Below are 16,942 nucleotides of genomic sequence, written 5' to 3' on the forward strand. Positions count from 1 at the left end.
TGTTTCTATATAACACTTTAACACTTATACACGTTTTAAAACGCGTAGTTTCAGCAATGACACTGATTTTAAATACTTGAACACCGTCACAATTTACACCTTATGAGAGGCAGAAGAACGACGTACTGACTCAATCCATCCATCCATCCATCCATCCATCTCTTTTATAAATAATTATATGGCTATTATTATTTTATTTTCTGTAAAATACCCTCCAACTGACAATTGTCTTGCACAAGGGACCGAAAACCTGAATATTTAGTAGTAAATATTCAGTTTTAGTAGTAAATATTCTAAAAAAATTGTAGCTTAATACATGTACGTAATTTCTAGATAAAGTCTTGATAGACAGACAACAAAATGATCTTATAAGGGTGACGTCTTTCTTTTTAAGATACGGAATCATAACAATAATGAAAGACAATAATAACCTCCTTTTCTTACAGAAGATGGTTAAAAAAATACAACAAATCACAACTAATGGACATATCGACTTTAATAGACATACGATAGACCTTAATAGACAGATGTTACATATACAATTGAATATTTTACGTCCAATTAAAAATAATCTACGATTTACATCCCCATTGAAGAACTTTTCACAATATTGCATATCATGATAAGGGTATTCTACAATAGATAAATATTGCAATTAGTGCTAGCTAGTTTTCTCAATCTTTTGTAAGAAAATATAGAAGATGCTTCTTAAGATTCGAAACATATTCTAGTAAACTAAATAAGAAAATTTATTAATTATAAATGATGTTAAATATTTTATTTATTAGCGGCACAACTGACCAATATATTTCGCTTTTGATGAACTACTTATAACATTGTAGTTATTTTTTATGCGCTTGGTTTAAGGATTTATCAAAATCGGCACTTGTAGCCCCGCTCTCCCCTACGTCAGTTACTTTATTCAAAACATGCCAAATATGCACACTGCACACTGAGCTCTGAAAGAATTTCTTTTATTTATGTAGTTTAAATAAAAGCTGGTATGGAAAAATACAATTTTCATGATTTCATATATTGTTCAACATAATGCTTAAAAGAAAATATAATTTGGAAACACTTTTTGTGCAACCCACCGAACACAAAGTCCCTGCTGTGTACATTCGTAAACTAAAACGAGCAAAACAAAGTAAAAATACCGACTGTGGTTCACATGAGTATTACGTTATTTCAAGTTATTCCAGTTGGCGACAATGTTTTACCAGATAACATACTACTTCCCACTTTTACACATTTGAATTTTAAAATAAATTCATATTTGTCAGAATGTAGGTCGAGAATTAATTGAAGCATTCACTTTTACAACCTAATTTGCTACCTGTTTAATATTAGCAACGTAATATTAATTATATTTACGTATTAATTTATCTCACTCAAATATAAATATATATAATAATATATTATAATATGTAAAATAATATGTAAAATCAAATATAATAATATGTAAAATAACATAATAAATTGAAAATTTAATATAAATGTAAAAAGATAGAGTAAAAATAAGTAGGTACGTAGTAATAATTTGTAGCATTTATTGAATTATGGTATATGGATTACGGTTATTTATGATATTAAGATAAAATGTCTAACATTACAATCGGATTTTTATCAATATTCGTTAATACGAGTAATCTTCTTAACAAAAGATTTTAATTTCCAGTCTTAAAAAAATGACTTCCGCTTCTTCTTCTAACAATATAATCATATTAAATTAAAAAATCAATCAAGCACATTTACAAAATATATAATAACTCTAAATATCTACTATACAATCTAAAGTAAATATCAAGATTTGCGTAACATAATATATCCTTAAACAGATATGTATCGTTACTCCAATAGAAGAGAAATTTTAAGTAAGTAAGTACTCGTCGAAATGATAATATAGAGAAAAAAGTTTTAATTGAATTCTAATTCTTTTAGTTAGTAATCACAAAATGAAAAGTTCCGTTTTTTCTGATCAATCCAACGGTCACACATTTTAATTTTCAGCTTCATCCAATTTTGTTTGGGTTCACAAACAACCACGTTAAATCCACAAAGATAAATGAAATTAAATAAACTGTTACATTCGATTGAACATCCCTGTGGTCTTATATTAATTAAATAATTTTATTATTTGCTAAATTATAACCTCATAGTAACAAAATTTAATATTTTAATACATGTTTTATATCGTGAAAGTTCCGTTCTGTCCAATGGTTGATTTCCACATTTGAATTTGGATTTCAATTTTCAAGCTGTATATTATCATCTAACATCACAATCATCGATAATCATTGGGAAAAAGGTGTACGAGATTGTCAGAAATTAACCAAATTCAAATAGAACCACACAGGAAGTGTTAACTTTCGAATGAAAAAGAATCATCAAAATTGGTTCACCCAGTCAAAAGTTCTGAGGTACCTTACAAAAATTAAAAAAAAAATACCTTCGAAATGATAACCTCCTTTTAAGAAGTCGGTTAAAAACAGTGACAGATATACGATAGGGACGAAAAAAAAACAAAGACAAGATACATTTTATGAACGCGGGATTTGAACCCGCGCCTCGTGGAAACCTATAAAATACGTAACTCGTGGAAATACGTTCTCATCGAGCTATTTCTTCTCTGCTCTGCTAATTCTGGAGACATAACGTGTTGATTGGCGGAACTGAACGCCGCGCTTTTGCATCGAAGAAATAAAAATATTAAATATTTCATTTCCTTGGGAAATCGAATCCACAACCTGTCCCGTTTACAATCACACGCTCAATCACTGATGTGTGATGTGCAATTACGTGTGATATGGAATTGATTCCATATCATTTTACCCAAAATATTTACAATTTCGCATTTTAAACACTGATTTAGAACCAATTCTGAACAGACTAACGATTGTCTACTGCTTCTAGACAAAACTTTGCGATTTGGCTAGTACTAATCGCTCTGCATAATTTTTGAACCTACAAGTACTTCATGGTAGGAATCTCCCAAACTTCTATGCAATCTCTTTAGTGTTTTGCCTTTTCCTAATACATTAGTCAACGTCTTTCAATGTTGTGTCCAATTCAAAATTGTAAATTACGTATTTCCTTTATTGATTTAGATCCACACTATTAACCTAAAAGAAAGGATAATAAAACACAAAATAAAAAATCCAATAAGGATCATAATTTATTTATAAAATGATATATACAATTTACAATTGACCAAACGACTTTTAAAGCGACAGGGTTTTATTGTAATCCAATCAAAGCATTTGGTAATTTAAAATGATCTAGCATTTTTAAAATATAATTCCCTATCAATACATATGCTATACTAGAACTATGTTTAAAAATAATACTATGGTTGCTTTCAATTAGATTTTTTAATACCCGGTCATACTAAAAGTCGTATTCAGAGATGCCTAAAAGCACCCTACATCCAATCTCATGCTAATATTTACAATGCTATTTACAAACAAACAAACACAATCAATCGTCCCAGTTTAAAATAAAATTCATATTGCTATTCATCATTAATTCAAATAATTTCCAGACTCTTCCTTACAAACAATTTCGATGCTATGTAAATGCTTGTACGTGGTAACGGAAAGGTGGCGGTATCACAAGTCCAAAGTTCAATAACAAAAACGACATTTTAAATCTCATTTTTATAATTTATCACAATAACATGAATGCTTGTAAATATTTTTTTATAACATTCGCTATTGCTTAGCCGCCCTGTACATAGAAATGTTCACAGCCTTACGAGGCGATTACGACGCATCTCTAAAATAGCTTGTTTCCAAATTATATCATTATATAATTATATAATTGAGGCTCTCGGTGTATAAGTGGTCTTAACTTTTTAGTTATTTAATATATACTTTGTTATTAACATAATATATAAACCTATAAAACATTATTAAAATGCAATTCCACTTGTAAAGTAGTAGATTATATTTTAATTCAATTAACTAATTGGTCAGACTAAACCCGGTATTTAGTTTAGTTGACGATAACTATTTAGTTGACGATATATTTCATATATGCAGAAAGTGCACAGTTATATGATAAATCTCCAAATAAAAACTCATTCATAAAAATCCATGCGTATTTAATATCATTAAATAATTCATTATGTCCTTACATAAAAAATAATATTATGCATATAATAAACAAAAATGGATTTCGACCACCCAACACCGACAGCTTCATGGCAGTGCCATTCACACAATATATAACAATATTATCTGACATTACATATATACACATAAATTTGAAAATATACGAACACAGAGTCTTCGAGTTCATTTCAAAAACCACTAACTATGACTATTTGTGTTTATCCTTTTCAAGTTAACTGAGGCACTGTTTCCATTCTTCTCTAGTCCTGCTAAAAAGTCTTCTAGAAGTTTCGCGAGCGCTTTCCGCTTGAAACGCAATGATTCACTAATAACGTCACGTATCACTTCCTTCTTAATATCCACACTACCTTTCAATTGTTTTAAGTATTCGAACAGCTTCGTGAAATCTGTCGGGAAGAATTATAAATTTTATTGTTTGAATTAAATAGTTTGACGCCATTATGGCACAGTGGTGAAAAATCTGACTTGCAATGGCTGTAGGTTCGATTCCCACTTGGGAGAATGAATATATTTTAAATTGTTTTCATTTGTCGGCACTAGTAAGGCAAATAAATTTGAACAAAAATTTCGAGACGAAGTGACCTGCCACTAGGTTCCATCTGTTGTATAATACAAAATATAATGTTTCTATTACCATATTTATTTTCACACTCCTTATCGATAAATATAGAAACCATTATGCGATAACTATAAACGAAGTAAATGACGCACTCTTGCTTAATTATCATATGACGCAAACAATGTTTGTGGGTTAAAATTCTAATTGAAAGTATCATCCGTAGTTACTAAAGCTTTGTCATTTTTAAAGCGTAGTCTACCAACGCAACATGCATCACAGATTGCTAATTAAATATAAACATTAATATTAGATACAGAGGAATATATTTTCACCGTTATTTACATATGGTACAGGTAAAATTAAATATATTTTTATTATTTAAATACAGAATTTATTACAATACATGATATATAACAAATAAAAATTATTAAAGATATAAAAAAAACTGGTGAATTAATAAAATATAAAAAATTTGCTTCACACTGTATCCCACACACAGCAGGATAGGTAGAGGGAACCTAGTATTAAGATACTCAACGCCGCGCTTTCCCTCGATACCAGAGCGAAGAATTGGAAATACAAATTTAAGTAAAAATTTCATTTCCACGAGTGGGGATCGAACCCACAGCCAGTCACTTTTACAGTCACACTTTGTGCCTCTGCGCGCTACGACTGGCGTTAATATTAATTAAGGTTCTAAATATTGTTTTCTTATCAAAATTGTAAAATTAAAAATAGACGCATTCATCACGACATTGCAGAGATTTATAAACTAAGGAGAAAGAAAGAGAAAGAAAACAAGACATTCGTCAGAAACAAGACAGAGCCACTGACATAATGACCAGGCAATACGTACGTATAATAGAAACATAGAAAATACATACCTCTACCCGGCCTTCTCACCGCCCGATACACTTCAGAACGTACTTCGAGATTATGTTTTCTTATCTCCGCCAATTCTTTGCGGGTTGGCTGAGGTGGTAACAGTATTGGTTCTTGCCTTTCGATCTGAGAAAAGAACAAATTATATTGAAATATTTATGATCTAAAAATATATTTTTAAATTCACGCTGTATTCCGCGCATATAGCAGAATAAGTAGAGGGAACCTGATGTTAAAACAATGCTTCCCCTACTTTCCGCACGATTTTCGAGAAATTATTTTCATACCTAAACTAGCAATTAATGGAGTTTTTAAAAAAATATTGGTAATAATTACGACATGTAATTATTACCAATATATCTATATATATAAAATCCAAAGGTCACTCACTCATCACGAAATCTCAGAAACTACATGTGCTAGGAATCTCAAATTTTGCATAGGAGTTATTTATAGGACGTAGGTGCTCGCTAAGACGGGAATTTGCAATATTCGACTTCTAAGGGGATATTTTTGGGGTTGAAAGTTTTGTATGAACCTTCGTTACTAGTTATATATATTTTTTGAATTAATGTACTGTGTTTGTTTGATAAAAGACGTTATACAAGAATATTGAATTAAGCAAGAATATGTTGGGAAAGTTACCAGTGAAAACTTACCTTAGGAGACAATCTCTCGGAATCTCGCATATAGCATATTAGGCAGAGGGAACCTAGTGTGAAGACACTCTGTTTCGAACGCCGTGCACCCTTATACAAGAGCCAAGAAATAAAAATATAAGTAAATAATAATACATTCCGCCGAGGGGGAAACGAACCCACGGCCGTCGCGACTTAAAAAATGCTACAAGAACATACCTTGGGCTTCTTCCGTCTATTCCTTGCTATAAAGTTGTTCTCGGCCGCGATGCCCTGCAGTATCGCGTTGATCTGCAGTTCCTGCGTATCGTGAGGTGAGGGCAACGGCATGCACGCCTCCGCCGGCGGGGACGGGGACCGCGGCATCTTGGTACCCATAGTGGTGTAGGCATCTGTAATTAGAGTTCTTTAGCTACTTTGATTGTGTTAACTATATAATAGTGTCATATTTCTGTGGCATTTTAGTCATATTTGATAAGACACTCTGTATCTATTTTTTAAAACTTTCGAAACCACGTTTCATGGAGGCATTTGCACCAGAACGAGGAAATGAAATATTCATCTCCTATAAAAATAATGAAATACTCATTTCCTCCAGTGGGGATCGAACCCACTATTTCAATTATTTTTGCATTTAGAGTCGCCCACTTGTGCACCTGCGCCATGATTTGCCTCTTATGATTGAATGTGATAATTATATAATATTGTAATATTTTCGAAGCATTTTGTTACCCATTTCATAATAATTTAAAATTTTGTAAGATAGATATGTAAAACTTGGAGATAGATATCTGATTTAAATTTAGTCTCTTTAGAGACATTTAGACACAATAATACAATATTAATTGAAGGTACGGTAAAACAAGTCGTGCCCCTGAAGCCAATTGTTGCAGTATTGATTTTTCTCTCATTATTTTAGAGTATACAATACGCAAAAGTACAGAAAACCTAACTTCAAGGCGACCACGACACCGGCAGTACTGTAACGTAATGTACAAACCTCCATTGAGAAAAGGTTTGATGACGGGCGGCAGGTTAGTGGGCGCGGCGGGCTGCGGAGACAGCGGAGGTGAAGGGCCCTCCGGTTCCACGTTTGGAGGTTCCTGAAAATAAAAATTTAATATTATGTTTTATTATCATATTATCATATGGTTTTAGATCTGGTTCAGATTTTATTATTAAAAAATCAGTAATATTATTGACATATTATATGTCCTACATAAAAACTGTTGCCTTTATTATGTATGAAACATTTATCACCATACATTTCCATCTAATTATAAAAATAATTTATAAACTTACCTCAGGTGGTCTTCCAGACGGTAGCTCCGACGGCACAGGGGCCAAGGGCGACGTGGGCCTCGTCACTGGGCTCAGTGGCGCCGCTGGCATCACTGGCGGCGTAACCACTGGTGCGGGGGTGGAAGGCCGCCTCGCCACTATGTGTGGTGGCAGAGGCCCGGCCTTGCGTTTGGGAGGCGCGGCCCGAGGACTCTCTGAGCCTCGTTTGCCTGCCGCGCCCGGACCTCCGCTGCCTCGTACTGCGCCAAGTGGGTCTATGTCTGCTTCATCTACCATCATCCTCTGTAAATTGCAAACATTATATTTTATAACCTTCTTAATTTGACGTAAAGATGCAATAAAAATAATATTTTTTGCCACAATTCTTTAAAATATTTTGGTGTAACAACTTATTTTACATATGCATTATTAGATTTATGAATTTATAGTAATTATAGTTAGTCATAAAATACATTTTTTTATTTTTATTATTATTTTATAACAAGTCTACCAATCACCTTAAATGAAGGCTTACTGAGATACTGAAAAATTAAATATTTGAGTATCAGTAAGCCTTAAAGTTAGGGTTTCTGAATTTTTGCGCATTATTCTGTCGATAAGAAATTAATCAATCCAACAATCAAATCTGCACAGCCAACCACAGCTAACTTCAGAACGGCCACGACTCGTCAACTATATTATATACAGTAGTATATACAGACACAAACACACCTTATCAATTTTAAACGGATTGCCAAACATGTGCTGTCTAACAGGCTGCGACTCTATCTCGCGGAGCTGCGGCGTCATGCGCTTGAGGTATTCCTGGTAGTTGCCCATCTGCGCTACCGGCATCGAGTGCACGCTGTCCTCATCCACGAGGCGCGTGTGCGCCAGCGACGGCTGGAGGAAGTTCGCTCGCATTCTTACTACCTGGAATTTTTATTAATATATTATTAAGAAAAGGTATAATTAATTCTTTAATAATTGTAAAGAATATAGTGAACTTCTTGATCTAGTGAAATTCAACAAAATCATACGTATATCCTACATATACTTAAATCAAGAAGTACAAATGATTTCAATAATCAATATGTCCATACAGTACACATGCAGTCATATAAGAATACAATATGAACCTTGGGAAAGATCACAAGATTTCTTTAGCAAATTCTGTGACCTGGTTGGTACCAAGACATTTGATTGCATTCAGCACTCGACATTAGTCATGAAGTTACGATATTATAGCACAAGGGTATGTGTACTCAATTTTTATTTATCTATATAGGACTAAGATAGGCTATAAGAAATTTCCTGGGCAATGAATAAGTGCAAATTAGGCAAAGTGTTCTCTACTAACAAATAGAGGCATAAAAACACTCCTCAAAAATTCATGACAAAAATGAAACTAACTAAATAAACTAAATTTATAACATTTTCTTTAAAAAATAAATACTAACATGCTATATTATAACCATAACAAAAGAAAAAAACAATACCAACCTGATCTAACAAATCACGCCGCTGTATATCGAATGGGTTTCTATACGTGTGCGTTTGTGTTTTATGCCTGCCTCTGGACAGGCCCACTACGAAACCACCGAACTCGTTGAGCTGGTCTCGTAAAGCTGTGAACTTGTCTTGCAAGCTTGGATGCGTCGTGAGATCCTTTTTGAGCGGCGACCGTGGCATTACACGAACACTTTCTGCTATCTGAGAAACATTGATTTATATGATGTTTTGTAAGATAAATATATTTTTAATTATTTAAGTAGATTTTTGATTCCATGATGGCGAAGAGGTATAAACGTGTGACTGTAAACTCGACGGTTGTCATTTCGATTCCCACTCGGGAATTAATATTAACATTTTATAATAATACTTTCATTTCCCCCACGATGATAACAAGGAAAAGAACGGCGTTGAGTTCCGCCACTGAACACGCAATGTCATAAGATTGCATTTCTTCCTACTAGATTCCCTTACTAGATTTCCTCTGCCTATACTGCTGTAAGCGGGATACAGCATGAACCTGTAAAAAAAAAAGATTTTTTTTTCTCAATTATTATATACCTTTTGATTATTCCCACTAGACGCTTTATTAATGACATCGGCGCATAGTTTCTCAAATTCAATCTTAGCTTGATTTTTCAGTCTTTTTAGATAATTCAGCACAGAGAAGCTGAGTGAGTTATCTTGAGTATCGGGAATCAAACTTTGAACCAGTGGTGTAGACGCCCCCATCTTAGTTAGAGCTCGGCGAAGTGGCTGGAAAAACATTTTTATTTTGAAATTATGTTATGTAGAGTATAACTGAAATAACTCAATAAGTATTATTCATTTATTCCTTCCATTTAGTTTTCAACATTTTCCTATAGCATGGTGAAGCAGGGACAGGTGTATGATCTAGTTTCAAGACCCTCCATTCTCCACATTGTTCACAATTTAAGACATTATTTGTTGAGGGACAAATGTGAACTCGTGCTTTGTTAAGGCAAAGGTAAGCCAGTGCGAGGAAATTAAAATAATTTAATTATCATAATTACACTGAGTGGGAATTGAGCCCACAAGCATTTGAGGATAGTAAGAAAGTGAAGCGCTATTCAATAAGAAATAATATTACTAAAACATGTGCATTGCTTGTACACAGTGAAGAAGTTGGTGTTGGCAGAATGCCAAAGTGAAGTGAGATGGATACAAGTACTGAGAATATTTTGTTTACAAAATATGATATTTAAAATAAACTAAATAAATTTAAATGTAATCTATACTAATCATGAATCTTAAGAGTGTTTGTTTGAACGCGATAATGTCAGAAATTACTGGTTAGAATTGAAAAATTATTTGTGTTAAAAAGTTATATTTATCAAGGAAAGATACCGGCTATATCCATTACATAGCGTTAATCGTTTCGATATAATTTTCTTAGAATAAATACATTAAAACATTAAGGCGCAACTGCGATAAAATCCGATCACATATAAAACAAAAAGATACATCATTAAATCTAACCACTGACAGACTTACTAGAATTTATATTATTTTGTTGTTTTTTTTAAAGGATTTCTAATAATTAACTTTATTTCTAACTCTTTTTTTCTAGTTTTTTGCCCCGCGAATTTATTTATTTCGCATTTCGCTTATTAAAATTATAATTTTCGCTCTGGGGTCAAGGTTAAGCGCCGCGTTGAGTTCCGCCACTTAACACGCAATGTCTCCACACTTCGGCGGAAAATGGAGTCAGTCTTAACACAAGGTTCCCTCTGCCAACCCTGCTGTGTGCGGGATACAACGTGAAACTGATTATTTATTTAATAGAAACTATTTTCTTAATAGAATCCTACCTATTACTTCAAGATGACGTCATTATAAATATGAAGAGACATGTATATTTAGAGTATGAGTAAGTATATTGAAAGAACATACTGCACGGTAGACGAGTTGTGGCCGCCCTCTTAAAGTTAGCAGTAGACGGCGGCATATCTTGTTTTTAGGGCTTTTCTTACTTTTGATTATTTTCTTCCCAAGTGTACAATACGGAAAAATTCAGACATCCTAACTTTAGGACGGCCACAACTCGTCGACCCTATTGTATCATATATATTTATAACTGCAAAAAAATACCGTAACATAATAGGAAGGCATCCTATCCAAATACTGTTGAAATGCCAATTTCCATTCGGGCGTTGGTTTACAGCGATGCACTTTGAACAGATCGTCTAATAACGGCAATAGAACTGGATAATTATATGGTAGCACAAACAAATTGACGCAAGTGAGATTTGTAGATGCTTTGAGGTAACCAAACGGATGACTGACTTCGGAGTTTTTACAGCCACTGTTAGCTACGAAAACCTGAAATAGATAATATTTTGGTTATTTTAAAGGGCTTTATTTAAAACATTAAAAATATTCCTAGTAAGAAATCTGTCTATTACAATACTTAATAGCATGAAAAATACTAAAACTACTACATATAATGTGAAGGGCAGTCATGGTCACAGTGTTTGACTATAAACACAACTGTCTGATTTCTATTCAGGTTAATCAATATACTATTGAATGTTCTCATTGCGAGACATTGCGAGAATGGGGAATGGAATATCTCAATGCTAGTTTCCCTATGCGGAATATAAAGTGAAGCCAAAAAACTTTAATAAATAACTAGTTTAGTAATAGAGTAACCGTAAATTCAAATATATACCTGCCAACATATAGTAGGTTGTTTTCTTGCCAATATAAATTGCGTCAAAGGACTGGGTTCGAGCTCGTATTTGTCGAAAGGTAAATTATCAATCACCATCGGCTCTTGAGATGAACATGTGAATTTTACTACGGGATGTGCAGATCGGGGAGGCTGAAAGATAATTTTTAAGTAAAGATAAGTTAATATTGTAATCTCTTAGCTATAATATTTAAGACATCAAAATTAACAAAAAGTATTTATTTTCAATTTACTAATGTGGTTTTCAAGATTTTTTTTAGTAAAATGCCCTTTTCTATATGTAGATGTATATATGTACATGTATTTTTTATTTAATGCGTTAAAAAAACAAAATAAATTTCAAATTTTATTTACACTACTAACTTTTACCAAACTTTAAATTAATAATTTAAAACCATAAAAGAAAACATTATTACTAAATTTTTAAATGAATAAATTGCTTGTCTTATTTTTTGTTTTAGCTAGCGACACAAAAACTATTTACATTACGATTCAACATATGCTAATTTACGTTTCATCCTATGGAATAAATATGCATGACCATCATTTGGATATCTTTAGCAGAGTTGATTGTGTCTTCTTTGTATATTGGTGTAGTTAATTACATACAAATATATTCACATTTATCTTTTAATTTAAACAGATATATGAATAGCTACCATATCATAAGCAACTACGAATAAAATTTATAGAAACTCAAACACTGAGAAAGCAATATATTTATAGTATTTTTTGTCACCTACATAAAAAAAATTATTAATTAATAATAATTAATAATTAATAATTAATTAAACGCGAAAATAAATATTTATTTATAATCAAGGACTATCGCAACGGTTGTGGGCTTCACTAGTGGAAATGATTTTTTATTTATTAATATTTTTGTATTTTTGTTTTATCGCTGTGGTACATAAGCAAAACCGCAGCGTTGAGATCCGCCACTCAACACGCAAATGACAAATACAGCGGAAAGTGCGGAACGGAGTGTCATACCATTAGGCTTCCTCTGCCTACCCGGCTATATCCGGAATACATCGTGAAACTGAGAGAAAAAATATTGAAAATGAAACAAATCCATACTAAAACCTACCAAAGATGGAGCATTGGGGTCAGGTCGGAACGATTCAGGTATCGGCCAGAAGCCAACAGCGAAGCCCTTCTGTGACACTGTACGCGGTACATAGATGAGACGCCGACATGAATGCCACGCTTGAGGTGCAGTCGCTTGATTGGGTATTCCTGTTTGATAGGGTCCTCCATTCCAGCGCTGGAAGTAAACATTTTTATTAAATTAATTAATTTCTTATTTATTTATTTTAACGGAACACTAGTAATACATATAACTATATACATTAGTAATACATTACAAATAAAGTATTTTTTCAAAGCTCATCATATCCCAATATGATGTAGGTTCGAAACCCACTAGGTTGTATATTAATATTTTTTTACTTTATTTCTATGGAATATATATTTTATGAATATGGTAAATATTCATAAAATAATTTTGTAATTTCTCCATGTAACCCTATAAAAAGAAAAAATTAAAAAATTAAATAAGATACATACTCCATTTCTATCTCCATCAACATCCATTTCCTTATCGCCTTCTGGTACGTCCTCCTCCCCCTCTCTGTTATTACCACCATCTATTGGAGGAGGGTCAGGACCAATCTTCTCAAAGTTAATAACAACGCCACTCTGGACCTTCTGTACTAGACTGTCGATACACTGCATTAGCATACGATGTGATGTTATACAATAGGAACGGCCTGAAAAATTCATTTGTTTTTATTATTATAAATTTTTGGGGTTCACAATGCATCCCACACATAAAAGTGTACGTCGAGGAGACCATGTGTTAATATAAAAGACATCATTCTCCATTTTCTGCCCAGTTTTTGAGACATTGAGTGTCAAGTGGCTAAACTCACTGTGATGATTAGTTTCTTACTGGAGAGAAAATGTGATAACAATTCATTCCCCCAAGTGAGAACTAAATCCAAAACCATCGTGCGTACAGTCAAACGCTGTGCCTTTACACCATATTTGGCTTTTATAAAAGAAAATGTAAGTATTTTTACCAAATTAGATGTTAAAATAATAATAATTGATGATAATTTTATATTTTACGATTCTACATTTGGTATAAACAGAATCTGTTTAAAAATTAATATTTTCATGTCTCACTTTTGGTGCATTAATAAATATTAATAGTAAATAGTAATTTTATTACACTTAAATCTAATTTTATTACACTTAAATCTAAATAATTTTCATTTGCGTGGTTTGATAAGACAAAATGTAGCATATAATATGTAGTGGCATTTAGATTGTAAAATGAAAATAAGTGAAAAAAATTAAATAGGAATCAAACTGGTTACAATCATATTTACAGCAAAACCCTTAACTGTGTCACAATTTCTAAATATGTTGTAATATATTTTTATTAATTACCTCAAATTCCTAAAATATGTTTCTAATAATTATATTTTTTCAGTTTTTTAAAATTACTCGAGTTAAATAAAAAGTGCCTATCTTATTTAGGTGGACAATAAAAAAAAATTACATATACACTTATATAATATACAAGTTAAGGTAAGTAAATTATAATAAAGTATTATGTTGCAAGAATTTTCAACAAGAATTCTATACAAAAAAACTTGATAAACTGGTTTGTAAAGGGCCTATAATGTCACCCCTGTTTACTAACTATTTAGCATAATAAATAAATAAAAATCTGTACAGTGTAAAAATTACTTTTAACATAGTGATTGCTTAATTTACATTAAGAAATATTGTTTCAAATAAACTAAGAGAAAAATATTTTTTGGGTTTGTGTGTGATAAATATATCATCTTATTTTTATTATCTGTTTCTAGAATGGCAATTATATCTCAATGAGTAAGTACTTGCATACATTTATTTCATTAAAATAGTTAATCTATTTAAATTCTATTGTATTAGAATTTAATTCATACTAACCTCCAGTAACTTCACACATTGCATCTATTGGTGATGAGTCAGAAGGTACAAGCCCAGTATCTCTTTCAACCGCAGGAGTGCCAGCCAGCCTAAGCACCAATGAGAACAACCTTTGATCCCATCTGAACGGTTCCCTTGTTAACTCAGATCCAGGTATGGGACAGTTCATAGGTAGATTAAACTGTAATTAATATTTTTTAAACTTATTTTTCTTTTATTCTCAATATATTTATATAATTACATTTTAGAATATTTAAAATATTTCACACTGTATATTGATTTAATAAACTAAAAATAATTATAATTATTTATTTGGCATAGTCTTAAAAATTGTCTCTGCCTTAAGAGACACTAAAAGACTGCCTTAAGAGTAAATATAATAACAATATTTTGTATATAATTTTACATATTACCAACTTTCCAATTCATAAAATATTACATTGAAATAAAAAGCATCAAATATTCTAAGTTAACTTGTAACCAAACAAAACTAAATAGATAAGATATGAGCAGTAGTAAATGTTTGCATCATAACTAAACCGACAAATAAGAAAATTTTATGGGACACAATCTATGGAATTCAGGAAATGATATTATTTAAAATTTCTTTCTGGATTTATTTAAAATAATATTAATTATGAATCATGAATCACAGTAAGTAAATATAATATTTATACTTTAAACACTGGACATGTATTATTAACAATGGATGTAATATTAATTATAAATATACAAAAATCTAATAAGAATCGCATAACCAATTGAAATACTCACTTCTTCCTGAATTCCTGCATTGCTTGTCAGTTTTCCTCCATCTGTAATGACTACAATGACAGATGGTTCCAAGTAAAAAGGACATCTACCTTGACCATATGTATCTATACCAGTTTGCATTCGATTTATATTGAGCACATCAAATGCATGTTTTAAAGCAGCACCCATTGTTGTCAATCCAAGGCACTGCAGGTTCTTAAGTTCATTAATAAATGTTGCTAAATTCTCTTTCCAACCAGCCTGCAAAATTATTTAAAATAAAATAATTATATACGTATATTTTATTTAGGAAATAAACATGCCTCGATATCATTAATCGTTATCAAACAAAACGAAACCGCAATCATATAACACATTCCTCTGCACTCATCCTTTCATATTTCCCCCCAATTCGCCATTTCGTTAAATACGTTTTCTCGACCAATGAGCGCTCGACGAAAGCGCAGTCGCGAGCGATATCGTGAAGGCAGCAACGGCAGCGGTTCGTCCTGTTTACGTCGTGTTTTATATTTCAGTAAAATTCGTATTTTCAACGTATGGTCATGTTCTAGTTTCCAGATCACAGTGCATTTGATAGAGACACACCAGGACAGTCTTTGGTACCATTGTTCACGAATAAATTACAAGAATATCCCCATAAAAACGTGTTCACTCTGATTTACTAACCTTGATGTTCGCGGGTGGCTCTTCGAAAGTTAGAAGCATATACCTATCGCCTCTGCTTTCAGGAGATCGTTGTCGAACCTAGGACATAATATTAATAAGTTCCACACACTATACACGCGATAAACAAATCGATCACAAAACGAGGCGGTTTGAGGAGTCGATGACACTGCACGTACCTTTACGAACGTTTCCACAGCGCCCTTGGCTACATCGAGCAACGTTGGGCGTCCGCCCAAATAAGCTCTTTGGTTCATAGAAGCAGATGTATCTATTAAAAAGACTATGATAGTCATCGTGAAAAAATTTCTATATATCCCTCTAAATACATTAAAATATGCGCACGCTATTATGAACAAGAACAAAAATGGCTGCTACATTGTACGCAGACTCGCTGAGAGGCGACCGTCCGACAGCCGCTTCGACGAGCAGCTGAACAAGCTACGCCACGAAGACTCCAAAAGTACCACGTGACCTAATCATACATTCGGATGTTCTCGGCCTCCAATAGAAAAACGCTCGGCAACCTTCGGAACTAACCATAATGTTGCTATTCCATAATCATTGAGCTCCCTAGCTTCAAACACAAATTCAATATTAATTTTTAAACATCAATGCTCAATGCAAATGTTTGAAATACTATGAAATGATATAAATATTGATTTGAGTTAAATGTTATTTACAATACTAAGCGAGCCGCTCTGATTGCATGGTCGAAAAAATATACATTTATAATATAAAAGTACATATTTCCATAACAAGCTTCTCTCTCTATTTTTCCTACGCACCATTACTCTCATCT

General features: G+C 32.5%; 1 protein-coding gene across 1 annotated transcript; it reads right to left on the reverse strand.

The window, feature by feature from the left end:
* Positions 1 to 3,150: 3,150 nt before the first annotated feature.
* IntS6 (integrator complex subunit 6) lies at positions 3,151 to 16,600 on the reverse strand. The gene is made up of 16 exons (XM_085191405.1): positions 16,320 to 16,600; positions 16,144 to 16,221; positions 15,478 to 15,717; positions 14,704 to 14,884; positions 13,288 to 13,490; positions 12,809 to 12,985; positions 11,698 to 11,850; positions 11,118 to 11,348; positions 9,567 to 9,761; positions 8,997 to 9,206; positions 8,226 to 8,426; positions 7,515 to 7,796; positions 7,213 to 7,315; positions 6,432 to 6,604; positions 5,577 to 5,700; positions 3,151 to 4,519 (listed from the first exon to the last, which is right to left on the reverse strand). Exons 1-16 carry the CDS (start codon positions 16,434 to 16,436, stop codon positions 4,311 to 4,313), a joined length of 2,877 nt encoding a protein of 958 aa, XP_085047531.1. The 5' UTR covers positions 16,437 to 16,600; the 3' UTR covers positions 3,151 to 4,310.
* Between the last annotated feature and the right edge of the window lie 342 nt (positions 16,601 to 16,942).

The sequence above is a fragment of the Heliconius melpomene genome, chromosome 10 (genome assembly GCF_056956725.1).
Source record: "Heliconius melpomene rosina isolate 202511_hmr_F chromosome 10, ASM5695672v1, whole genome shotgun sequence".
Taxonomy (NCBI): domain Eukaryota; kingdom Metazoa; phylum Arthropoda; class Insecta; order Lepidoptera; family Nymphalidae; genus Heliconius; species Heliconius melpomene.